The sequence below is a fragment of the Epinephelus fuscoguttatus genome, linkage group LG6, assembly GCF_011397635.1.
Source record: "Epinephelus fuscoguttatus linkage group LG6, E.fuscoguttatus.final_Chr_v1".
In the NCBI taxonomy this organism is placed as follows: domain Eukaryota; kingdom Metazoa; phylum Chordata; class Actinopteri; order Perciformes; family Serranidae; genus Epinephelus; species Epinephelus fuscoguttatus.
In genome coordinates, this window is record NC_064757.1 from 28546337 (window position 1) to 28574216 (window position 27880).

At 40.6% G+C, this 27880-nt stretch overlaps 1 protein-coding gene across 1 annotated transcript in view; it reads left to right on the forward strand.

Moving 5' to 3' along the window:
• Window positions 1-1351: 1351 nt before the first annotated feature.
• ipo11 (importin 11) overlaps window positions 1352-27880 on the forward strand; it is a 187434-nt gene continuing 160905 nt past the window's right edge. Inside the window, exons 1-5 of the mRNA XM_049578323.1 lie at window positions 1352-1467; window positions 6120-6269; window positions 13040-13140; window positions 20828-20900; window positions 24292-24495. Of these exons, the coding sequence (XP_049434280.1) occupies window positions 6132-6269; window positions 13040-13140; window positions 20828-20900; window positions 24292-24495 (516 nt within the window). The 5' untranslated portion in view covers window positions 1352-1467; window positions 6120-6131. The remainder of the gene's footprint in view (window positions 1468-6119; window positions 6270-13039; window positions 13141-20827; window positions 20901-24291; window positions 24496-27880) is intronic.

The following is a 27880-nucleotide window of genomic DNA, read 5'->3' on the forward strand; positions in this document are numbered from 1 at the left end:
AAAGAAAACATTACCTTGATTTAACGTTTTTAATAGTTTATTTATAATTATAGAATAAGAATATAATTTTGTCATAGATGCTACTGACTATTTTACAAAAAAGAAAAAAAAAACATAATGTGTTTGCCTATTTCAAGGGCGTACATAGCAAGTGGTTTTTAATTTGATGAAAGTTCTTCTTTGAACATAAGCGTATCAAGGTAGCAATCGGCCCATTCTCCACCCAACACATCACTGGAGGGCCCATTCGTTCTATGTGCCTGCACTGTCTATATTTATGCTCCTGACTGGACTGATTCATTCTGCTTGATTTGACTTGTCAGGTGTTTAATTTCCTGAATGGACCAAAACACCCTAGTTTGGTCATTTTAATACTCAATACAGAATTTTTATAACACAGTTCATAAAGATATCCTGGGATAGGATTATACGGTGTGATAGAGAATTTTTTTGCTACAGCTAAAACAATGTATTGATTAATCAATTGCAACTATTTTGATATAATAGGATGAAATGTTGATGATAGAGAATTTGTTTGAGTCATGTATGTTTAACAAAAAATTCCAACATTCATCCATTCCAGCTTCTTAATTGTGAGGTTTTTCCAACATTGTAAACTGAAAATCTGTAGGTGTTTGCTCCACCTTGACATTACACAAGTAAATAAATAAATCAATAAATAAATAATGAGCATCACTCATCAGGGTGGGAAACGTCAGATGTGACTCTGCACCTTTTCCTTTGAATGGAAAAATCAAAATAAAGTCTATAAAGTAGATAAATAAATAAATTAAAAGCACTGATAAACTCTGCACCTTTTCCTCTGACTGGAAAAAATTTAAATAAAAAAAAGTCTATGAGATAAAGATACACAAATAAATAAATAAAATTATGATATATTATAGTTTGATTTAATAATGCTTTTTTAAAAATTATAATTATGATATAATACAACTATATTTAACAACAACAACAATAATAATAGTAATGACAATTATAAACGAGAATATGCAAATAAATCAAAGCTAATTAAAAGCTTATTTGTAAGAAATATTTTTTTTTTAAAAGAGTTTCAAAAGAGGACACTGAGGTGACTTGTCTGGAGATTGTTCCACCTGCAGTGGGGACAGAGAATATAGTGCCTTATAGTCTATGGTATACCATTTTATTATTTATAAATGCCACTTGCTATGGATACTGTCCTACAGACAACAGTGATGATGAGGAGGAGTAATGATGATACCTGCACATGTTTAACTGCAGCATACAGCAGCAGCAGCAGCAGCAGCTGGCTCCATTCATTCATGACGAAGAACGCCTGCCCTGACGTCATCAGCGTGCGCCTGCTGTATTGCTCGCGCCATTCCTACAAGCGTGTGTTTCCATCTCCCATTACATTACCATTGGCAGAGCTTTAGCAGTCACTGCTACGGCACAGTTTCTGTTTCTCTACCGTCACTCTCTCAGGTGAGTCCGGTTTAATGCCTCTATTGTGACACATGTGCTCGAGGAAAGACGTTATTTGACATAACGGCTACTGCCGGCCCCTGGTTACGCGTTGAATAAGTTTAGCTTGCTAGCTAGCCCAAAGTTAGCTTAGTGTTTGGGGAATGCACGATTTGGAGACTCGAGTGTCGCTTTTCTTTCATCAGTGAATGTGTTGGTGTCTTATTTGTATTTTAGATGACACGCAGAGAGGGCCACTAAACCAACCTGGAGTATACTGCGAATATTTCAGAGCTAATAAAGTAAACTGTGATGAATGTAACGCTAATGACACAGTTGCTGCTCTTTTTCTGACCTCATACCACTCAGCTTGTTTTGGTTTTTACTCTGCTGTGAAGGTGTCATAGTGTTGAAATGTTATAACAACGTTTCTGTGCGTCTGTGTCGCATGTAGCTGTGTTTTGTAACAGGGCCAGGCAGAGGATAACTTGGCTTTAGTCTAATCAATCTCAGCCGCACCGTAGATAACATTTTAATTAGTAACGTTAAAGCTAATGCTGTCAGTATGTAGCGCTCATTAGCTAGCTGTTAAAGTTATGCTGCCGCTAGCTTACTTGTTTACTCAACCACAATTTGACAGCCAGGTTAACGTTAGCTTATGTTAGCGGCAGAGGCCATTGTATATGCAGAACTCCAGACATGTAGCAGAGAAACGTTGGATAAAACCCGCAACACACAGCTTTGTCCAAACAGATGTTCTAATAATGCAACAACAACAACGAGCTGTTAGTGTTACCCCGTATGCTAGCATGCTAACTGACCTGTTACACAGCTCGCATATTTCCTCTTCTAATTGTCAATAGCAGGCAATCAAGTCAAGCAAGTTTCATGCTGTACATTTCTAGTATATGTGGTGAAGGTGCATGCATTTCTGATCTGGTCAGCACGCAGTGTGTAATGGGAATGACAGGTGCACAGGTGCCACATGTTGTGCTTTAATTAGAAAGTCAACAAAAAAAATCTGGCAACAGGCCCCTTTTCACAGAGGACATTTTTATATGTCGCAGTAGGAAAAGCTTGGGTGTAAATATGACATAATCATGGCTGGATTCCTTCTTGCAGCTTTGCTTTCGGTGCTGTCACACTGTCATGGCTTACTGGGATACCTGAGCAGAATGGAGACATTATTATTGTTATTAGGAACATCTCTGCTTCTCCTGCCATGGCAAGTCAAACAATCTGCAGGGAAAGAGGTCTGGCTATGATGTTAGCACCACCAACAACTGACCATGTTTCAGCTGTATGGATGTTGTACAAGTAGTGGTATCCTGCTTAGACAGGTTTGACACAGCTGCAATACTGACAGTACCACAGCGTATAGGAATTCTGGGCAGGCTGTTGCAATTGAAATTGACCTCAGACACCTTACACTGATTGCCTGTCCTTTTTGAGGGTGTCTCTTACTGAGAGTAAAGTGCTTAAACTCCATCCATCCATTTTCATCCACTTATCCGGGGCTGGGTCGCGGCGGCAGCAGGCCAAGCAAAGCACCCTGGACATCCCTCTCCCCGGCAACGCTTTTCAGCTCCTCCTGGGGGACCCCAAGGCGCTCCCAGGCCAGCCTCCTACCAGTGGGACACCAGATGCCTGAACCACCTTAACTGATCCATTTCGACGCAAAGGAGCAGTGGCTCTACTCCGAGCTCCCTCCGGATGTCCGAGCTCCTTACCCTGTCTCTAAGGCTGAGCCCAGCCACCCTACGGAGGAAACTCATTTCCACCCCTTGTATCTGCGATCTCATTCTTTCGGTCACTAACCAGAGTTCATGACCATAGATAAATCGAAGTAAATCGAAAGCTTTGCTTTCCGTCTTTGCTTTAGTACTTAAACAGAGACATCTAAATGATGATTTTGAGTGGTGCAGTGACAGCACTGAGAATCTCCACCCAAGCCATGTGAGTGAGCCAAAGATAAGACCAGCCTCTGCATTCAAACGTGTAATAACATGTAACAGACATGTTTGACATTTACAGTGATGCAACCTGATTTTAGTTCATCTCGATAAGTGTCTCATTGTACCAGACAGCTCAGATCATTGTTTCTGCCCAAGCTCACTGGTTACACTGCTAAGTGTGTGTGCATAAAAAGCATTTATCTGAGTTGTCGGTGAAGATTCTCAGTCATCCAGGTCATGGTAATCGTAAGTGCTATATTGTAGGCAACTGGACTTGCTTGTGTTTCTTGAAGACGTTTCGCCTCTTATCCAAGAATCTTCTTTAGTTCTAAATGACTGGTACGAAGTTGCAGGCAATAACCCACACAGGGTTTTATGGGAATGGGGTAAAAACACAATTCATTGTAGTTTATTTAGTGACCTTTGCACGTCTAACTCAACTCTTAAATGTTGTTTAAAAGCAACAGTTTTGTACCATAATTATACAGTAATTAAATCTGAGGGTTGTTTTAGCCAATTAATAGTTACAGAGCTTCTACTAGTAGGAAGAAACTCTGTAATACTTGTTCATGTGGGTTTGTTGGCCACAAAATCAGCCATTACTGTTTGCGCTTAAATTTAGACTTTCCTCCCCTTTTTTTTTTATTTTTATAAATGACCTTATTAAGTACTTATCAGCCCGTTAGGGATGATAGTATCATAAATATTAATAGATATTGTGTTCCTGGAATTGAAATGAAAATGTTTAAAACCATAGTTAAAAGTTATCATCGCCGAGTGTGTGTACATGCACACAAGTATCTGTAGTATCTGGGTTTTGAGTATTATCCCGGTCTCGATCATATTCTGAGTATGATGTTTATATGGATCATAGGTTTGATTGTTTACGCCACTGCAAGTATCAGTCTTTGACTGCTCCATATCTAGCCTCTCTCTGTAATTTCTGTAAAAGCTGAGCACAGTTTGGTTTCAGGTTGTCTGGACTCTGCTGCAGTTATAGCTTCCAGCTGGATTTAACTTCTTCATCTGATGAGAGTGACAATGCAATTCATCTTCTGAAAGGACATGTCAGACTTTCACTTTAATTTCAGACTGTAGATCATAGTTGCATCATATGTTGTAATATCTTCCATTTTACTGACTAGTCATTACCTGATTTGTCGATGCATCTGCACGCATGGCAGAGACTGTTCATTCAGAAGCCTGGAGTAGGTGTTTACATGCCACACTATCCAGGCTACTATCCAGGTACTCTAGCAAACATATGTGGGCTTCTCAAAACTGAGAAATGCTCATCAAGGGTTCTGAAACCAGGATATGATATTTACATGTGCAAAACATCATATCCATCTGAAATACTAGTGTGCTTGTCCATTAAACACAGTCAGTGTTGCATTAAGGTTAGCAGGTGGATTTCTATCTCTGATGTTGATCCATATAGAAACTGGTCCCTTAATTGTGTGACGGCCACCAGAGACATAAGCGCCCCTCATTAATCTCATTTAAAGTAGACTGGTACTATACTTGCTACGTCCACACCTTATAACAAAAAAAAACCAACCCTTCTCAGAGTCTTCTAATGGCTTTGTTACTGAATTAATAATTCAAGGACTGTTTATTAATATAATCTGTCTCTTTTATGTGAGAACCTGTTTGACCAAAGCACTTCCACTGTATTCTTGTGTGGAGACGGCCTTAATTCACATGCAATTACAAAAGCATGCAGTGGATCATGGTGATGGATATTTGTTTCTGGGCTGCAGATGGCAGCCTTGCTCAGTATTCTCGTATTGAAACTTTATAGTGAAAGCTCACTTTGACCACACTACCTCTGCTGTTTTTTTTCCCAGACAGAAATATTTATTCACTGGGATAATCTGGTTGTTTTCTAAAAAGAGATGTGTTTTTAACATAGTTTGTGTCCGGTTATTGACTGCTTCTTATAGCCTCTGATTGCAGTGTCTTCATATGAGTAGTTGACAGACATGAATAATGTATTTCAGTAGTTTTCAAAGTTTTTCATCTCATGCTTGTCAGAGATATTCTCCGCAACTATTGGGAATGCACTCAAAGCTGAAGAGGAAGAGAACGTGGCTGTGTGAGAAAGTAAACAACGGTCCTGTTATTGACAAACTCCTCTGGAGATGTTGTTCTATGACGTCCATCAGGAAGGATTCGTGATCCCAAAGTAGGTCTGGTTACGGTTTATTATTCTATCTGAGAATCCCTTTTTTGAGGCACAGAGGCAACTGACTCAGGTACTTTGTTTGAAACTGAAAAACACCATTGGACCTGTGAAGCTGGGGTGCTTGAGTACTATCTGGGACATAGAGCAGCTCCTTGCGTGGGAGAGGTGACTGCCAGTGTTTCTATCAGGTGTGCTCTTCTTTTGTCAGAAGGATTTGTTTCCTTCTCACTATGCTTGACAGTGATTTCAGCGCCACTTGATCTATAATAAAAATGGGTTAGAAAAGGATAAAGCCAGACAAAGCGAAACAGAAGATTTCTTGTTCTGACATTTTTTTGTAGATGTAATTTGACTGCCTCAGCTTTCAGTTGATGTTTTATTATGCTGTTTTTCCCTACCGTGAATCTATTTTAAAAGGTTTTTTTTTTATTTCTCAACTCAGCCAGAACTTTTCACAACAAGAGCAATGAAACTCTTTACTTGTCTGTTTTCCTCCTCCCCCTCCTCCCCTCTCATACTCCCCCCTGCAGATATATCCAGCTATGGATATGGACGGTGCCAGTTCTGTGGTGCTGCAGGCCTTAACCCAAGCCACCAGTCAGGACACGGCTCTGCTAAAGCCTGCGGAGGAGCAGCTCCGACAGTGGGAGACTCAGCCAGGCTTCTACTCTGTCCTTCTGGTGAGGGATGGTATCAAATAATTGGAATAAATCTGCTGAAGTGAAAACTATTAAAACTTTAATGACTGGAGACGGTAATGAATGTGGTCTATCTCGCAGAATAGCAGGGCGACGTCGGGTTTGTGCTCATTTCTAATGCACTTTAGTTTTTAAGTAAGTTCTTAGTTCTTAAGTAACTTAATTCAAACAACCAAAGGAGAGTGTTTCTCTGCAGATCAGTTATTAATAGGAGGGGAATGTCTTACATTCTGCATAACAATAGCAGATTGAGAGGTTATAATATTCTGTTCATGGTTGACTATTCATCCTGGCGATTTCACACAATAACTGTAATCACAGCAACACATCACAAGACTGTGAGGAGTAGGGAAACAGGGAGAAAGAGGGCAGTGTAGGGCAGGCAGCTGGGAAAGGATGATTTGTGTTAAACCTTTCCATTGAATATTTTTATTGAAAGTTATTCACAGATGTTTCAACCACACAGTATTTTTCAATGTCTTAAATCAAGTGTGGTTGACATGTCTGAAAAGTGGCACAGCTACTACATTATGGTAAAAATCATGATCACATTTATTTTAATCAACATTGAGATCATGATTAATCAATACCTTTGATTCACTGATTTTGGAAACATAATGTTTTTCATTGAACTTTAAAAAATTTCAACTGTAGGTGACTCACTGGTCACAACTCGTACTGTGACAGTAATGTCTAGTTCACATTACACGATTTTCACCCTGATTTTGCGTCGCGGAGACTATCGTAATCTTTTGAGTGTTCATACCTGGCGACCTGTGTTTCTGTCAGCGGTAGTCTCGCCAACTGTGCTACGATCTGTGTGTGCACACCACAAGATTTCTCCACTGAGCCCTCGCCGACAGAGCCCCAGATAACGCGGTGACATCACCAAACTTGGGGATGACACACGAAGGCATGGATATTCTTCCCAGTGTTGAATCAGATCTGCCTCAGGGCCTTGGTCCAAACACAACGCACTCCCTGTGATCCTGTGGATGCTGCCAATTTTTGTTGTTGCTTGCCGGCTTGTCAGTGTTGCCAGATCTTGGGAGAGAAACAAGCACCTAGGGCTATGGAAACAAGCCCAAAAGAAGCGACTATCATGCGTTTAAGTAACTTATTTGACGGATATAGAGGAAAGCAACGTTTAGAGCAAGCCCAAATAAGCAACTCCACTTTAGTAACAAGCCCAAAGTCACGGCTAATAAGCGGACCTGGCAAGTGGCAACCCTGTGGCTTGTCCTCCTCACATTTCTTCCATCCTCCTGCGTGCTGACGTGGGACGTATCCCGCCTCTCATTGGCTGATGCTCTTTGTCAGTCATGTCACACTTCTCCAGTTTTCTAGCATGCCAGATATCCAGTCCCAGTCACAGACGAGGGGGCGACTTGCTTGTAGGCTTGTTCACACAGGAGGACTCGTCGTGGCAGACTGTCTGCCAACTCACCTCTGACCCAAGGTGGCTCTCAAGATTCAACAACATCAATCATCTGCAACATCAAAATCGCGGTGAAAATTGTGTAATGTGAACTAGGCTTTAGGTGCTCAAATACTGGCATATTGTCAGTAAGAAAAAAATGAATTAAAATAACACAGATGTCATAATCAAAAATAATTCCCCATCATAAGACTCTCACCTATTGACAGTTCCCTAACTGCAATTTGTTCTCGTTTATACGGGGCATGCACAACGGACTGACTAAAATGCACATGAAGGCACATAGTAGCAGTGCTCAAGCACTTTAACCATATGCTTAAATTTGGTTTTCTTTACAAAGTACAGTAAATGTGAGTGTGGTCGGACATCCATGACACCCTGTAGCATTAGTTATGACTTCGGCGCTGTTGCTCTGCAGCAGTGTTGGGCAAGCTACTTGGAAAGTGTAGTGAGCTAAGCTACTACTCTAATATTAAATGAAGCTTCACTACATCAAAGCTATCACCCTCAGAAATGTAGCAAGCTAAGCTACAGCAAAATGAAAGTAACTAGTGCAACTACATCCAAGCTTTTTACTAAATTGAACCAACTTCGTGCCAAGTCAGTGTTATCTTACTGATCAATAAAACTGTCAGTCAAACAGATAGGTAGGTAAAAAAGTTAAGTTCAATTGTTTATTGAACAGTGAGCTGCACTAACTCCCAACACGACTCAAACCACAACAACAAGAATGAAGACCTGCTTCAAACAGTCACAACATGGTCAAAAACGTACATGCGTGTATGTACACTGCAAAAACTCTGGTCAAGAATATTTATGTCTAGTCAAAACAAATGTCATTACAATTGAAATAAGACTTATCACCTAAAACATAACTTGTTTTTAGACAATTTTCACTTGTTTCAGGAAGATTTTCCACTTGAAATAAGTAGAAAAAAAATCTGTCAATGGAGCAAGTTTTTTTCCTTATTGCAAGCAAAAAAAAAAAAAAAACTTGCTCCATGGGCAGATTTTCATACTTATTTCAAGTGAAAATTTGCTTGAAACAAGTATTTTGTAAGTGTAAAGAAATTTGATTTGACTAGAAATGAGGCTAGTAAACACATTTTAGTAAACACATTTATAATGAGCAGCATACACATGTATGTCCCCTACAAATCCTAACCGTGTTTACAAAATTTGAATGAACGAGACGGATGCAAAGGAAACGGAGGCTGCGCATTGATCCTTTTGCCTCTGTCTGCAGGAACGAATATAAATCCCATTCATGATGGGGTCAAATGGATTATGTCCATTATTAACCACAAAACAAGCAAATACTTCATCTTAATGATATATAACACTCATTATGCTTCAGTTGAATCCTCTAAGCAAATGACCATGTTGAATTGAAATTAGTTTATCACGTTACATGTCTGAAATTGTATGAAATTGCTCCAATGTGTTAAACCAATCTTTGCGCATAATCACACAGCCTGATATGCCCTGGCAAACACAGTGGGACTGCTGTACAGACCGTTGGTCTTTCTTACCCTAACCCTGGTTATTTTCTGAAAGCACAGAGCAAAGAAATGTCTTTTTTTTTCTCCCCTGGTCTGCTGTCAGGAGAGAGCAGCGGCTGCAGCGGGGATTTCAGCACCACGGACGGCGCGCGTAAAAAGACTTGACAAGCGTCTCCTTTCCTCCTGTTTGCTGCTAGAGAAATTATACATAGGCCTAATAAATGAAGACAGTGACATATTTTCAATAAAAAACAGTGAGTTGAACGTTCATTTCAAGCTTTTACAGTACCAAGTTTCAGAATTGTGCGAGTGCGGACGGAGAGCGGGCGGCAGTGTTTGATGCAGGAAACTCGATATGGACTTGAAAATCAATTTCGGAGTGGGGTTGTTCGGAACGGCAGGGTTTCGGAACGACGGTGTTTCGGAATGGAGGGCTGTCCCCCGTCAGGTTCATGCGGAAGTGACTCTGTGTGGTAGCGGTGACAGTTTTATTTCAGTCCATAACAGAAATCCCCGCCTCGTTTGAGCTTCAGAAATGATTTTGGAAATGTAGCTTGTGTGGACGCTACCGCGCTAAGTGATCAATAAAAGAGCTTAACTACTGAGAAGTTACTTGATTCAGAAAACAGCGACGCTACCACCAAGCTTCTGAGAAATGTAGTTCAACTACAAACGTCTGCTACTGTAGTGACGCTTCTGCCCAACACTGCTCTGCAGTGGGAGGCCTCCTGAATGCTCACAGACTTGCCCTCCAGTGTTATTTTGGGTCTCATTCAGCTAATCAACACATTCAGATAATAGCACAATAAATGAAATCTTAGCGCCATAGTGAGAGCTCCGCCTTGTAACATAACGAGAGCTCAATAGGCTGCACCTGCATTAATTGAGGTGGCAGTGGTTTATCTTTAGAAATGAAGTCACTAGAGGGTCTAAAAATAAGTAAGCAACACTGAGCACACCTCTGCGATGGAAAGAGTCATGCTGGATTTATAACACAAGACAAAACAAGAGCATCACTGCGAAACGGAATCTTCTTGTTTTCATAATCATTGGAAGCTGAAATTCTAATTGAAAAATAAAACTGGATTAATCACCCAGCCTTATTAATTGGGTTTATAGAATATTTTAACAGAGCTTATGTGCTGCCGGCCATCCTCTCTGCCCTGACCAGTGCCTAAGTTTTGGTGTACACTCACGACAAAGCTTATCTCGATCCTTAAAGGAATACTCAGGCTTTTCAGGAGATATGTTTGTTTACTGTCTCAGCCGGGTGCAAATGAGAAGATGGATTTCAGTTTCATCTCTGTTCATTCAGTAGAGAAATTGGCCCGGGATGTGTTCTGCCTAGCTAAGCACAAAGACCTATTCCATTCACAGAAAAACGTATTATTTTCTATATTTTGGTCCCTGAATAGATTGTTGAAAAGGGAGACAATAGACAACACAACGTCCTGTTTAAGCCAAAGTATATCTCCCAATTTCATACACCCGATCCACAAATATGAGATCCAAAAAAAACCAAAACAAAACCTAATGTGGCTTGTGCAGCATTTCATTTTCAGACGTGCCTGGCTAATCATGTAATCACAGTATCTGCAATATACAATATACAGTATAAGGGCTTGTGTGTAAGGCAGCCAAGTTTTTGTGTTTGCCCTCAGATGATCTACGACAGTCTAATTCAGAGTTTTGTGTTATTGAAGATTAAGGATGGACATTTGTAAGACTTTATTGATACAAATACCATTATGGATTCTGCTCATTGGTCCGATTCTTTAGCGATTCCCTTACTGATTCCTGATGAATTCTCTGTGTGAAAAAAAAGCAGGCTTACACAGGTTTTCAGCATCAATGCAACAGTTTTATTATCTCAGAGTGTGAACACATGCAGTATAGAAACAGAGCAGAAGAAAAGGCATTATTATTTTACAGCAAGGACATTACAAGCAGCACTGATGTCATCTGTCTTTGTGAAATGAAGCCACGCTTTAGATGCTTTCTTCTACTCCGCCATGACTTCTTCTTGTTGCAAGTGTCCAACAGCATAGACCCATAGTAACTAAAACTAAAATCAAGATAATAAATGGTCATTAAAATCAGTGAGATAGCAATAAAATAGACAGACAGCTCAGATAAAGGGTCCGTCCCAATACTCTCACTTCCCCTGGGAATTGGCCCTGCACGTGGATTGTAAGCGCTGACTTAGAATATGAATGCTTGAAAATCACTAATTCATGATATCTACAGAGTTCTCGGTGAAGCCGTTAACGCTGAAGCCTACATCGCCGATGCGTGTGATGTAGGTGAACACGTCTGTTGCGCTAATTTGCATGAAGTGGCGTCCCAATTTGTAGGTAAAATCCCCTACCCCTCAACACTACCCCTTCGTCGTTGAAGGGAATCTATCTGGCAAATGCACTTGAAACCAAGGGGTAAGGTTAAGGGAAGAGAATTGGGATTGGCCCAAAGTCAGGATATGCTTTCTTTCTTTCTTTTTTTTTTTTAAGATATTTGTTGGGGTTTTTTTTTTTTTTTAGCCTTTAATGGATAGGAGAGACAAGCGTGAAGGGGGAGAGAGAAAGGGAGTGACCTGCAGCAAAGGGCCACAGGCTGGAGTCGAACCCGGGCCGCTGCGGCAACAGCCTTGTACATGGGGCGCCTGTTCTGCCACTAAGCTACCGATGCCCCAGGATATGCTTTCTGATAGAAGTATGTTTTTAGGAGAGACTTAAGCGGAGCCAGTGACTCAAATGGCCTTATATCCTCAGGCAGGTCATTCCAGAGCCTCTGGGCCCCAGTGGCAAAAGCTCTGTCCCCTTTGGTCTTCAGCTTGGACACTGGGATTGAGGATCTCAAACTATGTAAAGGCTCACAAGGGACTAACAGGTCTGAAATGTAATCTGGAGCCAGCATAAAGGGAACTGATAAGCTCAAAGGAAAATATTCCAGTGGATATGACGATTTAAAACTGGTTCTCAAATCCCATCACTGAAGACAAATGATTTGACGTTCCAGAAGATGTTCTCAAAATTGGGTTTATGCCTCATTTTGTCCCTGTGCCGCCATGGTCCATGAGCCAAAGGTGTGCAGTGTCCTCTGTCTCGTTTAATTTAGGAGAATTATGTCCCCGTACATCACAGAGGACAGCATCAGTAAATCAAATGTCAGCCAGGCCAGCCGAATTCCAGCCGCATTGATGCATCTAATAAAAGTTTAGTGACCGTGGGCACATTTCGACTTGCATATTCAAGTAAATAATTACACTCTGCAGCCCCGCTAATGGCCCTTCATTCCCTTGATACGGAACAGGAGGATGTTTTATATCTGTATTAAAGCAAAACCCTTTTTCATTGAACTCGTGTTTGTCCCTACACATCCTAAACCTGCAAACACAAGAGCCAAGACTCAAATCTGTGATACTACTTTCCAGCTCTTTATGGGGCTCCTGTCTTTGTAGTGTCTATGAGGATGACTTTGAGAGCACTGTGACACTACTTAGCCAGATTTTCTAGGGTTACGGCTGCATTATACAGCTCGGAAACTTAAGCACTTATAAGATAATAAAACTACATTAGTGTATACAACTTAGACACTCCAGATCACAAAGTCAGTGTGCCCTGTGTTCTAATGGAGCTGCTCCTTAAAGTCTGGCTCGCTGGCATCATTATTCTTCACTTTAGAGTTGTTTACTCCGGTATCGTCCGAGCTGTCACACATCATTAAACTCAGTCTGTCCTTAAATTGCCTGGTTTTACCTATTTGAGTTAACAATGCCAATGTTAGCTAAGCATATATTTTTTCCCCCCCCACAGAATATCTTCAATAACCACATGCTGGATGTGAACGTCAGGTGGTTGGCTGTGCTGTACTTCAAAAATGGCATTGACAGATACTGGAGGAGAGTAGCGCCTCAGTAAGTGCTTGTTCGTCTCTCATGTTCCCTATTTCTGTCAGCCCCTCTCACACTTTTAAATCTTAGGCTTTTTTTTCTCTGTCTCCTACTCCTCATTTTTATTCTCTTCATTCTCTCATTCACTCTCACTCTGTCTCTATTCATCACTCTTAATCTTTCTCCCTGTTTTTGAGGCTTTGTCACTCTCCTCAGATCTTTTTTGTCACAGATTTGTCGTTGCATTTTTGTCCCCATTCCTCATCGCCTTCATTTCCCTCATTGTCTTTTACCAGTTATAGCTTACGTCTGCAGTTCTGCCTCCACCACTTTTCACAGCTTCCCTCTTTCTCTCTCTCTTTTTTGCTTTACTTTCCATGCCGATTATTCATATCATTGTGCTCTGATTTTATACTTGGTTTATTCCTTTGTGCTTCTTTTGTCTGCTGGTAGATCGGCTTTGAGTATTCAAAGCCCATGGTCTGTCTTTGGGTACCTGACTAGCTGGCTTTTGTTCGATTTGAATTGAACATTTGCTCTTAAATTCTCAGGACAGCAGTTGGCCGGAGGTAATCAGTTCTGCCTCAGCACTCTGTCGCTACTCTTTGACCACTTCAAATTATTGCTAGTCTCTTCTTTCTTTCTGAAGTTTTCCCCTAAAGTTTTTTCCCCCCACTCTTGTCAGTACTGTACTTCAGTAAACTGAATTCCATTTGTTAGAGTGCTGCGCAAGGGCTTCTGCTCCATGGGTTATTTGTGTCATTACTTTTTGGACCTTTGCCATTAATCCAGCAGTTGGAGACTACATGGGATCATGTGCTATCACTGTACAAAGCCTGGGCCACATTACATAATATTTGTAGTCTGTGAGAAAACAATTCTAAAAATATTCTTAAAGCCATTAGAAATGGATGATTCTTGGGTCTATTTTGATATTGTGCTTTTCTGTCTTGTCAGTTGTAGATGATATTGTGTCTTAAGATGTTCCTAGTGCGGGTACAATTTAATTAGTTACTTGATCAATGGAGCGTCACTGGGTAATGAGGTTTTTTTGCATTACTCCCTTAATAAGAAAGAATAAAACAGCAAGCTCTTCAATTTGGTATCACTTTTATTTGACTGGCTTTTAATATGATATTGTAATAAAAAGAAAAACCAACCAAACAGTAGTGGACGATACTGACTAAATATGCCTTTTGACACATATTTTGACAGGCCATAGCTATAAAAACAACTGTAACTGATGGTTTAAACCAGTGCCTCCCAAGTGGTCCAGCCAGGGGGTCCAGATTTTCCACACATTTTAATATATTCAGTGTCATACTTGCGTTTGGCCATCTCTAGTTTGCCGTCTCTCTTAAGTAACCGTCAGTTATTCAGTTAGGGCGCATTCACACCAGGATAGTCCGGGGGACGTGGTTCGATTGGTTGGGGAGTGCTGAAAAATGTCACACCTTCATTTGGTTCGGTTCACTTTCACACTGCACTTTTTAAAGTGGACCAAAAGGCCTGGACAACATCACGCAGTTACAACTTGTTTGGAGGCGGTATTGCCCGAAACGACCACTGACCAGGAAGAAAAAAAGCATGAGGAAGAAGAAAACCCAGCTCACTGATTGGCCGGCTTGGTCACCACAAAAACACCAAACACCAAAATGCACTGCGCTTTACGTCACTTCGTCTTTTGGTTCATTTCCGCACCAGGGTTCACTTGCAAGTGAACTGAGACCCCCAGTTTTCAAGCGGACCAGGGTTGGCTCGCTCGGTCCGCACCAGAGTTCGAATCAGCGTTCACACCACTCCAAACAAACCAAACTGTGCGTGGAAGCGGACCAAATAGCACCAGTGTGAATGTGCCCTTATTCTACAGCAGGAAACAGCACTTCAAAATAAAAGTTCTGTGCTGGAAATTCACTGTACTTCAAAATTTTTACAAACCCAACACATTTCCGAGTCACTTGTGGTCCATTCAGAATAGACCCACCACCCACCAGTTGGGAACCACTGTTTTAAACAATGGCTGTACTCCATCACAGTTTGCCTGTTCCACAGCTTTGATATTGTACGTGCCAGCTCACCGGCACGGCTTAATTGGTCACTTAAGTGTAATGGCGCCATCATTAATGCTATTAGTTTCACCTGTGCTTTATCTGCTGTGAAAAGGTCAACTGCTTTTTCATAACTTTGAAAATCTCCCTCTTATGACTTTTTTATTAACACAGCTTTTCAGCTTTTACTTTAATTTGTGAGATATCCCTATGGGAAGTAGAAAATAAGCACAAACATGTCTCTCTTATTCTCTAAGGTCTTCCACATATGAAATGTGTTCTTGTCTAAAAATATTTTACAGCACAGGTGGTTAAACTGACAGATATTGATATTATTGACACACCCAATAAATAAAGTGCAAAATTAAGTCGGGCGGAATGGGAGGTGATACACGAGAAATCATGTTTCATAATGCAAGCGCTGATTGATCTCAAATTTGGTGTGACAAATAAAGCAATTTCAAGAGTGTTCCCTCTAGCTCATGTGTGCCGAGTGCAGAGACTGTTGAGAGATGTGTGCACACTGAGTGTCAGGCATTTGAAATTATTCTTGCCAGGTTTGGAAACAGACCTCATGTTTTCAGTCTCCCTTTCTGGTAAAAAAAAAAAAAAAAAAAAAAAAAAAAGAAGTGATGCTTCGGATGAGTAAGTGACATCACCTCGGGCCTCCCTGCCCAGTGATCTGAATCACTGACTTTAACTTAGCAGCCTTAATGTTATCACTATATTTGGTGGCTTTTCCACCTACTTGTATAATTCAAGGTATTTTAGAAGTGGTGTTAAATCACAGTAATTCGTCAAAGTAGTAGTTTTTAACTCATCACACAGTGATGAAATATTAGTTAAACAGAGTAATGCGTAGCTCCCTGCAGCTGCTGTCTCTTGGGTTAATGGATTGCTTGTAGAGGCAGAGAAGAGATTTCTGGCATAACTTCACGTACTTCAAGATGCACATAGATGGGAAAACATCAGAAGAGATCAAAACTCAAAAATAACAACTTCATTGTCAGACTAGACCAGATCGGGATCATCGTGATGATGACCACAAGCCGAAACACACTGGTTCTGTACACTGCAGGTGAACCTGATTAGACCGTTAGCACCAGAATTAAACAGACACATTTTTTTTTCTGTTTGTGTTGGGATGATTAATTGTTGTGCCACATTAATATAACAAATGAATATTTTTCTGCTAGATTAACTTTTTAGCCCAGAGAGGCACATACGTTTCTGCCAGTTTAAAAATACAATTATTAAAACTGACTTTGAAAGTCACAGGTCAAGTTATTATAATAATATAAATTGTGCACCAGCAATCAGGTGTAACTCGAAGCAGTTTCTGTCTGCAGTCAGACAGTTGTCAGTTATCTCAATTATGTCAGAGGCTCTGCAGTGTCAGATTTTGAGAATCCCTAATCTAAGGCAAACAGAACAATTGCCCTGCTACTGAGAAGATGTTTATGAAAGTTATGATTGGGAGAACGATTTCCAAATTTATATTAGGTATGTTCATTTTGGCTTATGTGAGGAATTTCCCCAACACTGTCAGCCCTTAGTTTGACTTTTGAATGTTGTTTATGTGTCATGAATACAAACATGCCCAGCCCATACAGGCTTACGAGACACCACAAGTTAATTTAAGTCCAGAATGCATACATTTGCATAACTCTTTAAAAATGCTGACAAGCATACGCATTCCTGTTCGCTGAGATGCTTTTTCCTTGGAAGGGTTTTTAAACACTTTGCATAGCATTGCTTAGAATGGCCTGAAAAAAAGATGTGAACATAACAGCGTGAAACCAAAATGTATCCTACAAAAGTAATGTGCTTGTTGAATTAAATACGCAAAGCAATTTACTGCAGGAAATATACACTAAAACTGGCACTACCTGCTAGGGATGTCCCGATCCAGCTTTTTCCACTTCCGATCCGATACCAATATTACAGCCTTGAGTTCTGGCCGATACCGATACCGATCCGATCCAAGCACGTATTATACATATTCACTTATTTTGTTGTCAGTCATGTTAGAAAAGGTTTGATCAAGCGATATTACTCTAACAAGAAGAACTACTTAATCAGGTTAGTTAGAATGATCCACAACAGTTGGTATGAGAAACTGGCCTGTTTATTGTTAACAGGGTTAAATAAACAAACTTTAAACTTGAACATTAACATTAAATAAAAAATATAGCTGATTTCCCTTGGCTGCTTTGGCCCCTTAATAAACAGAAAATAAATCAACACAAGAAATCTTTAAAATGTCTAACAATGAAATTAAAACAGCAGCAAGACTCCACACATTTGTGCTTTGGCCCCATAATAAATAAAAAATAGATTAACACCACAAGACATTGTTGACATTTAACAAACAATGCAGCCTTTCCTTTTCAGTTATTTTAGTAGTGTCAGTGCCAGCCTGGTGCTGCTGTTTCCTGGGACCAACAGAGGGGACAAAAAACCACACACAATATTGTACAACTGTTTAAACAAGCAATAGTCCATCCATGGCTCCAGTTTCACTAATTGTGCCCAAAACAATGACATCAGTGCTCTTTACTTAACAGTAAGAGTGTAAACCAAATAAAAATATCACTCTCAAAAAACCAGAGCAGAAAACAAATAGTCAGTTAACTAAATTGACTGCTACTCTTCCTACCCTCCGTGTGTACCTGCCATCTACATGCTGGCCTGGTGGATTGATAGTAAGAGCTGGAGCAGATCACTGGAATGGACTGCTTGAATCGTGGAGCACTGGGCTGGCCGGAAAACCTGGATCGGGCTCCGTGGAAAAACTGGAAATCTTGCATCGGCATTTTTCCATGTAGTCCGATGTGATGCCGATGCACGTTTTTTGCTAATATCGGCGGCCGATACCGATCTGAATATCGGATCGGGACATCCCTACTACCTGCTGTGTGAATGGCTAAATATTTCCAAACTTTGGTCCAAAAACAACTCACTGACTGCTTTTTGTTGGTACTACTAAGAACAAATTAAGTGTGCTTTCACACCTGCCCTGTTTGGTTCTGTTCAATACAAGTCAAGTTCGTTTGCCCCCTAAGTGCAAGTGCAATTGGGTGAAAACCAAAACAACCGGACCGAGACCTTCTTTAAGAGGTGATCCCAGTCCAGTTACAAATAAACTCTGGTGCGGTTCGTTTGTGATGAGAACGTGTTCCAACCTCCATCCGAACCAGCTGCAGTCACATGACACATTGTTTGGGTTAAACATGAGCATGTTACAGTCCTGGCTTTTTTTATTTCTTTCAACCAATCACAATCGTTCTTGGCAGTGCCAGCAACGGTGTGCTTGCAAAAATATTGCCGGGGGGAAACAGGTTTTGGTGTAACACGCCCACAAAAATATCGCCTACAGGACTCGAATCATGGCAGAAAAATGGCTACATCCCCGCAAGATCAAACACTGCAAAAGTTAGTAAAGGACATGTTGAAAACTGCTACACAACTGGAGGTGGTAGGGCGGGACTTCAGCAGGTGGCTCGTTCCGCCCAATGAGAGGCTGATCTATGCAGCGAACTTCCACCCACTCAGACTAGTACTGCTTTAATATGCACATTCAGCACATCCAATGCATCAAAACATTGTTTTCTAGTTGGAGCTGCGCCTCGTTTTCAAACTGTATGGTTTGATTAAAATGAACAATGACAGCAATATAGTCCACGATGACCAGCACTAAAATCAAACCGCGTAGTTGTCCCTCCATTGTGACATCAGGAAGTGTCCCATTTATCTGTACTCTTCTTCATCGTTTTGTTTACTTCCTGGATTTTTCCTGCATTGAAATTCTGACCAATCAAGAGCAGCTTTCATGCGCAAGGCATTTTATCTGGTCCGCTTGTAAATGCTGCCGTGAGAACACGAACCAACTCTAGGCAATTAAGCAACTCTGTAACAGAATGAGTCCCTGATTCAGACCAAAGCAAGCGAACTCTAGGTCTGAAAGCATCCTCACAATAAATCCATCGTCTGTACCTGAGCGCAGTTCTCGATGAGAACGCATGTGTTTAGATGGAACTGCCAAAGCTGAGAAGCAGGCCATGAAGCTCTGTGACTGTGTTTTAGTTTACTATGTTACCCCTGCAGTTTGGTCTAAAATGAAACTTGTTATTGCAGAGAAAGTAAAGTGACAAAAAAAGAGGTACTGATACTGGATATGAGATACCAGAACTGGTGTCAGTATCAGTTTAAATGTGAACAGCACCCAACCCTTGGCAGGAGCAACTTGATTGAGAGATTTAGTGTACGGAGATCCACTTCTTAGCTACGTACAGTAACGATAGAGTTGTTTTCATAACAGATCTAATTTGTTATGATGTTTTTTGACAACTGAAAAAAAAAAAATGCTCAAGCAGATAAACTTTATTTAGGTGATGAAATAGTATTTAGACAAGCTACACTGAATTAACTATATTTCTGTGCATATGTATTGTAAGTTTAAATTGTATCCTTACTAACACATTATGTAGCTGAACTGAAATAAGACAGTAGCCAGAAAATGTACGTGTTGGTGTTTTACATCTCTTATGTCAGGATGACTTTACTCAGTGAATCATCTTTGTGCCTTTCTTGATTTTCCTTTTTACCCATTGCTCAGATTTTCTGGTTTCTTTTGCCTACAAACACAAAACAAGGCTCAGGCACACACTTGCTTATGTTAATATATATTTTAATCTCCCATCCCATATTTCTTTAAAGCTTGCCTCGCTCCCAGATTCTCAAAATATGTGTGTTGTAAATCTTGTTTCAGTAATTTACACTCTCCCCCGTAGTAATTTGTCTTCCACCCATACCTCCTCTCTCTCAGCCTCAGGTTACAGTGTGAGTCATTCCTCACTCTTCCTCACATCAAACACTCTCTCCCACTGCGTCGAGCTCCAGCAGCAGTTGAAGTAGTTAGAACAGGCTAAATTATAGTAAAAATTGTTTTTTTACAGATTGACACTGTCACTCTTTTGCACACTCCCCCTACTCTGCGTGCAAAACCTCAGGCTCATGTTGCAGACTACAAGAAATGAGTTGGAGGAGAGGAGGGGGTTTATCCAAAGCTTACTGATTAAATCAGGCAGCTGGCAGGTCTTGCACTGGTGTTATAAAGGGATTTAATTGATCCCATAACAACTTGGCAGATTGATGTCATATTCATATCCTCCCCATATTAAAGTTTGAGGTTTGCATGTCCAGAATTTAAAATGAAATTATGAGGAGTCTCTTAGGATAAGAGCTGCATTCAACAATGCCAGGATGACTGGCACGCTCTCGTCACAATGTGACGTGGTGGCTCAGTTGTGAGCCCTCTCGTCTTTAAGCGGAAGGGTTTGAAACTTGGCCCTGTTTTTTGCACGTGTCTTCCCACATCCTGAAAACTGTAAATCCATTTAATAAAGCAGCTGTAAGTGGTGCATGACTAAAGAAACAGCTAACTAGTCAAACAGGTAATGCTTGAGAGTGTGTTTTCCTGATCTCCAGGTTGACATAGCTATCAGGAGGTGTCATTTTTGCTAACCACAAACATTAAAATATATGTGCATTGTACTCTTTTGTGATGATTTTGTCCAGATATTGTGTTACTCTTGCTCTGCTCCATTCTTTCTCGACCCACTTACCCTTTCTCATCGCCTTTCTGGTTGGTTTGTTCACAGTGCCTTATCAGAAGAGGAGAAGACATCATTGCGTGCTGGTCTCATCACAAACTTCAATGAGCCTGTCAATCAGGTAAGTGAGAAAAAAAATGGGACGTGATACGAAACATTAAAGTTAAAAAGATTCAGCATCATAAACTGGTACAAAGAAACTCCCGCATTTTGATTAAGATTTTCTTAGCGTATAATATACAAAGAAACTTATTTAGAGCATCATACCACCTTTGTTACAGTCCATTTCACTTATAATTACATTTTTTTGCTGTGTTGTTTTGAAATAAATGCAGGATGGTATGAAAATATAAATCTAGAAGTTCTAAATTAGCTTGAAATGGTTTATCCATTGGGCTGTAGGAAGGAGAGTAGTTACGGCAGTGTATATATGCATAGTGCCTCACCTCTTCAAACAGCCTAGCTTCCATCAAACATCAGTGAGAGAGGGACTTGGGTGTATCCCTGACCTCAGCCCAGTGGGAGTCTGTCCCAAGAGACACAACAATGGTATCCAAATGTGCTCGGTACAAAATTTGACAAATAAAAGTGGTGCATAGGGCGTATATTACTCCCTTTTACATTTATGCTTGCATGGCTGTGGTGAGGCAGGATCACTCATGCATCAGTGGTGGCATTGCCCCCCAGTGAGATGTTTTTGGGACAAGGTGATATTGAGTTTGTCTGCTATCCTGGATGTAAAAATCTTTTGGTGTCCTTTGGTCTGCCTCTTCGGCACAATGATAGAAAATATAAAGTCAAAGGTTACACGCTGCATTATCGCACTAGCTTTTATGTCAGTTAAACATATCATTATGATGAATTGGAAATCACACAAATCAAAGTGTTTTAATATAGATAAGTGGTTAAAAGACCGTGGAGATGAATAACCCTGGATTATTATAAGATCTTATCCAGGGAAAATGGCTCATGAATGACCTTTATTATATTTATTCTGCACCCCTCCCTCCCCTGACATCTGTTATGATTTGTTTGATTTTGTATTTGTGTATGGTGTCGTTATTGTGTTATTGTTCAATAGTATGTACGCTGTATGTAGTATGTCAATGTGTTGTCCTCTGATGTATGTCAATTCAAAACTAAAAAAAAAAACGGTATTAGTAAAATAAATGTTTCCAGTAACTCCAGAGTGCTGTAAAGTCCAAAAGTCAGAAATGTATTCAAAAAGATAGATGTAATTGTTTCCATAATTCACAACATGTTTTTACCTAAAATATATTATACTTTAGTCAATATTTGTTGGCATTTAGCCTTTTAATAATTTTCACTGCAGTAACAAAACTCTTTGGTCTCCCGCTTGCCACACACGAAGGGAGGCACGCACCTGTATTAACGGGGCAATCAAGCAGTAATCTAGCAATGCCATAAATTACCTTTTTCATTAAAGAAAGTTAATTTGATAAGAAAAGATGAATTCATTTAATCAGGTGAATCGTATTATTTAAATAGATGATTTCATCAACATTTGAAGCTTCGTTCAGAGACCTCCGAGAAGATTTGAATGTTAACAAAATTAAATTGGGTACAGCCCTAGTTATCCATCATGATGAACACTAGCTCTGCAATCACTGCTATCAAAGATTGATTTGTTTTGACAAGTGGATTTTATATATTTTACTTAAAATCCCAGTTTTGCCTCAGAGGTCTGTAAAACTTGGAACAGCACATACATGTCGTCCCCACTGTAATGATACCTGCATTGGTGTCAAACTGTGGCATATAGGTGATTGTTTCTATTTATAATTTGGTCAAATCTGAAAAAATACTTTATGCATTGCCTCCTTGCGCAATCAAGGTATGAAGTATGAAGTGCGGGGAAAGACTTTGGAGCTGTTGTTATCATAGAGGAAGTGGTTTGAAGGCAGGTGTATTTTCACCACTTGTTGTGGTTATGTGTTGTGATTTTTCTTCTCTGTATATAGATTCAGTCAGATCACACCAGCTGCTCTATCCAAACAAACAGATCTCAACATAGACAAAGAGGGAAATTAAGTTCACAGGTTTTATTCTAGTCTGTATGAAATGAAAATGTAGGGACGGAGGTAAAACTTTGATTTAAACGTGCTGTAAGTGTATTTTTTTTAACAACAGGTGATCTCAATGCCTGTTCACTAAACATGGCCAACTCGCTTACATTTATTTCCTGAAATGCGAGTATTTGAGTACTTTAGGATAATTTATTGGGTGTTCTCAAACTTGTAAACTACTTTAACTGTCTGTCCCTGTCCCAAAAGTTTTTGATAAGCCATCATTTTACACTTCTTGGGGAAAATCTGCAACAAACAAATAATTCAGAATCAAGCTGTGTGTAATACATCTGTCTGAGGGGACATGGAAAGTGCCACCGAATGTTGGCCATCCATCCTGCTTCCTACAGCTTGTGTATCCCTGAGGGATGGCCCTGCAACATCAGGACTGATAGGGTCCATATGGCGAGCAATGAATGCTATTTAAACACCATATGTCTCCCTCGTCAAAGTCTATCAGATTAACCGGGTTGTACATGTGAGTGTGGGTGTTCTAGCGCTGTGTGGACAGTTCACATTTATAAGCTCCATGATCCAAGCACATTTTGTGACCTTATCTGGCTTTGGAAAACTTAATGACTTATTGATACTTGAAAATTAAATTTACATGCTCACTAATTACTTATTACTCCGTTAAATTACATTGCTAATGGCATATAGGTGTGTTTATCAGAGCGTGCATGCTATAGACAATGCAATAAACTCTCATTCTTTATTTGTATCTGATTGTAGGTTGTGCTGTAAAACAGTAATGGGGATCAAAAGAGCTAAAAGTGAACAGGCTTTAAACTTTGTAATAAAATGGGCTAGATTAATAGATTTGTGATTCAAAAATAAAACAGCCCTCACAGGAAGTATTTGGTCAACTGAAGATGTCGTAGACTTTAACGTACTGTTATAAAACAGTCTGTTGGTTTTATTTACAAATTACCTGTGGGATTTATAGGGTTGTAGCAGCACCATCAAATTTTTTTCTGCCATTATTGATAAATAAATTTGGTGAACAAGAGCTTCTCAGCATATCGCAGTACAGTTTATCGCTGCAAAAATACAGCCTCCAAAACCAACACCTGTAGAACAGTCTCAACAAAAAACAAACTTTATCACCTTCGTAAAGGTTGGATTTATTGCAGGGCTGTTGTATTAGAATGGATTAGTTTTAGCTGAGTGTACCTAATAAACTGGAAACTTAGTGTGTATCTGTTGTTCCCACCAAGAACCTCTAACATGAGGATACAAATGAACTTTACCTGCTCATTTAACTCGCTTTTTAACGGTATTATAGAGACATTTTACTATATTAAGTGATCCAGACTGTCTGAGCTGTAGCAAAATTCTTGTCGAGTTTCCTTCGGCGAAACCACCTTCTGCTGTGTTTATGTTTTGCCTCCGGTAATTTATTTTCTCTCTCTGTTTTTCCCACAGATAGCGACCCAGATTGCAGTGCTGATAGCCAAGGTGGCCCGTCTGGACTGCCCCAGGCAGTGGCCAGAGCTCATCCCCATTCTGCTGGAGTCTGTGAAGGGTCAGGATGGCCTGCAGCAGCACAGAGCGCTGCTAACCTTCTATCATGTCACCAAAACCCTCGCGTCCAAACGTCTGGCGCAGGACCGACGGCTTTTCCAGGATGTAAGTCCACAGTTTTGGGTATTTGTCAGTCGTTGCGACACTGGCTTAACATCTTTGCAACCTTATTTTGTATCTCATTGCTTGTCGTTCTTGGTTATTCGCTATCCCTCTGTGGGGTTTTGTCCTCTGCACTTGTTGCAGTAGCTGTGGGCACCTGAGTACAAGGTGACTTTAGGTCAACAAGTAAAGAAAAATAAAACTTTCACTCTGTCTACTGAGCTTTGCTGCTTGTACCCTCTTTTCTCTTTCCTTGTGTTCTGCCCTCTGACTTTGTCATGTTCCTTTCTTTCCTCCCTTTTTGAGAATGAACAGATGAGGAGGGAGATTATCTTGAGAATTGCAGGTGTTTCCAGTTTCACTCTTTGCCTGTAGGAGATGCTGTTTAGCTGCTGTTTGAGACGCATCAAATTCATGGCAGCCATAGATTGTCTGTGCATGCATGTGTGTCTGTCTTCATGCATGACTGGAGTGAGATTGACGTGTTTGTGAATAGGTTTGTCTGTGTTGCTAGTTTTGTGTGTGTAAGAGAGATTGTGTTGTTTGTGTGAGTTAATGTTTCCTTCAAAGGGGTGGTGAATCAGAGCAAATGCTCTTTTTTTGCCATCTGTGGTTTTAAAGAACACAAGACTTGAGATGAAAGGTAGTCAATAAGAAAAAGGGGTTTAGGGGAGTAAGATATCAAACAGACCAACAGAGAGACGACTAAGACCAGCTGAGAGAGAATGAGAGTGACAGACACAGACCAGCGGACATCAGAGGCAGCGACTGAGACCAAATAGTTGGACGTCGTGCAGAGGCATCCTCTATGCCAAAATGTGTGCCCTTAGGCAATACGAGGAACAAAGGCAGTCTGAGCCCCATTAAACGCTGCAGTTTTTAAATGATGCACTGATGACTTTGACTCTAAATGGCCCATGGAATGCTCGCTCTGGACTGGCTCGGCGGACAGTGTGTGTGCCCACCATGTATTGTGCAGAGGTGACGAGACAAAAGACAATGCAACACTGTTAATTTCAGTTCCAGTGGCACCCTTCACCCCTGGAGTCTAAGTATTTTTTAATGTGAGGTCTGATTTGAACATAAAATGACCTCAGCTTTTGTAGCTGTATGAATATTTCATGTTGGTTATTTGTAGACACTGCCTCATCTGTTAATACTGTTTGTGACTTGTAGAAGGCCTCTGTTCACTTGATCTGGGTGTTGTTTAAAAAATCTTGATAGTTGTAGGGCTGCCCCCTGAAAGTCAAAGATCTGAATCATCAGTCGGGGAGATCCCTCAGTCGACTGACTCTACAAATCGAGCTGTTTTTTTTTCTGGGGATGTGTCAGCCCCCAGATTTAGTTGTAAAGTGACGTGCTGCTATCAGGTGCAGGCAGCTGTGGACCCAGACCCAGGGAGACTCTGAGTGAGACGGAGGCAGCTATCGGGAGGAAGAGAAGCTTTGTCTGGTCAGGCTCTGAGATGATGATATCTTCTGCTTTCTGCTCAGAAACGCTGAATTTACTGCTCACTACAGCTTAATACGACACAGTTTGGCTTTTGTTTGATACCTAGTGTGGGCAAAATGTCACATAATTTCGATCCGTCGTCAGCGTACTTAGCATGCTGGCTTGATTGTTATATTACGAGACTGTCACTGTCAACCTGATGTTCCGCTGAACCCTGTTCAAACTCTGAAACTCTGTAAGGAAAAAAAGGAATAGATAGTCGAATACTCGTATTGAACAGCCTAATCCAATGTGACTGCCATAATTCTTAGTTGGGTGCCACCCTTCATACCTGTACCAATACCAGTACCCTTACAGTGATACCGATATCATTAGAGTACTTCATCTGATACCTTTTTTTTTTGGCCCCACAAACACGGTGCAGCTGTCTAGCCTGAGGTTTTATCCTTGGTTGATGAGGTCATTCACAGTTTTTCCTCGAATAATCCTTCTGCATTGTATGCATTTATTCATATCTGATGCCACAGGTGAGTAGTATAGCCATTGTTTCGAAGGTTTTGTTGGCGTCTCAGCACACTAAACTGCCAACTCCGTCAAATACACAGCGCTTGATTTCACCACACCGCAGACTGTATGCCTTTATAGGTGCTTGTGGTGATTGCTTGCAAGAAAAACCATACAAAGAACCTATTTTCTCTAGATCTGGGTACAGAAAGGATCAAATGCAGGTATCATTTGACTGTAGAAGTTTTTATACTACTTGGTAGTCGATCAGTCACCTTAAAGATGTCAAGTACCGACACTCAGCCCTGCTGTTGACCATCCCAAATACTGCACCTAATTTTTCAATCTTGTGCTGAACAGAAGACTTTGAAACAAGGAGAGCTTTGTTTTTCAGTGGGTCGTACTTCTTTGAGCTTTTGGAAGAATAAAGTGATTAGTCACTGGTTACCTGATCATTACCTTTGCCATTTATTCACAGCAATGTACCATTTACATCAGACAGCAAGTATCTCTTCATCTCTAAGCTCGCTGTTACTCTCTGTGTTTGCACTGTTTTTTGTGTCACCCTATTTAGCACGGACGTTATGTGTACATAAGTACTGTTACGTGTCCGTGGGTGTTCAAGCGTGTCTTCTTGTGCTCGATGAGTGTGTGCACTTCTCTCTAGTCCTTCGCCCCAGCTAAAACAGTTGGTCGACCATATTGACTGCATCATGGGAGATGAGGCACTGACGGCAGCACATCAACTAGCTCTTTGTTTCTCTGGCCCACTTGCCGAGGCTTAGGCTGTGAACTCAAAGCGTGCACCAGACGCAGAGCTAAACAGATAGTGGGAGAAAGAGGGAAAGAGGGGATGATAAAGAAGCAAGGGTGTGGGTGTGTGGGAGAGGAAGTGATTGAAGTAACCAAGGGCTGCCTGGTGACAGGAGGAGGGATCACATAAGAAGTAGTTATGGGGTAATGAAGGAAATGGTGTAAAGATAAAGTTGAGGCTGTTTCAAGGAGAAGGAAGATGGAATTGGGACACTTCAAGAAGTGATTTCTGCCTCCCAACTTTTAGAAGTGTGCATTAGTAAAAGTATGGATGTTTAGAAAGAATAGGAGAAAGTTTGGAGGGAACTGGGTAAAGAAGAAATGCTCAGTGCCTGCTGCCTTTATCTGTAAAAAATTAAAATATTGGACAGAAAAGTCAAATTGAAAAAGAGTCACAACAGTTTTCTTTTACTTTGATAATATGATGAAAACATGAGGAGAAAGCAAGGGATTTAACGAACAACATTTAACAAACATTAATCTTGAAAATTGATCCATAACCAGGCACCAGAAATACTTAGTACTTGAGAAAAGCTTCACATTACCAAAGAGGCCATGCGTGAACGGCAGTGTTGCATAATGCAGTTGTTGTACAATTGAAAATTGTATTATTGAGTAA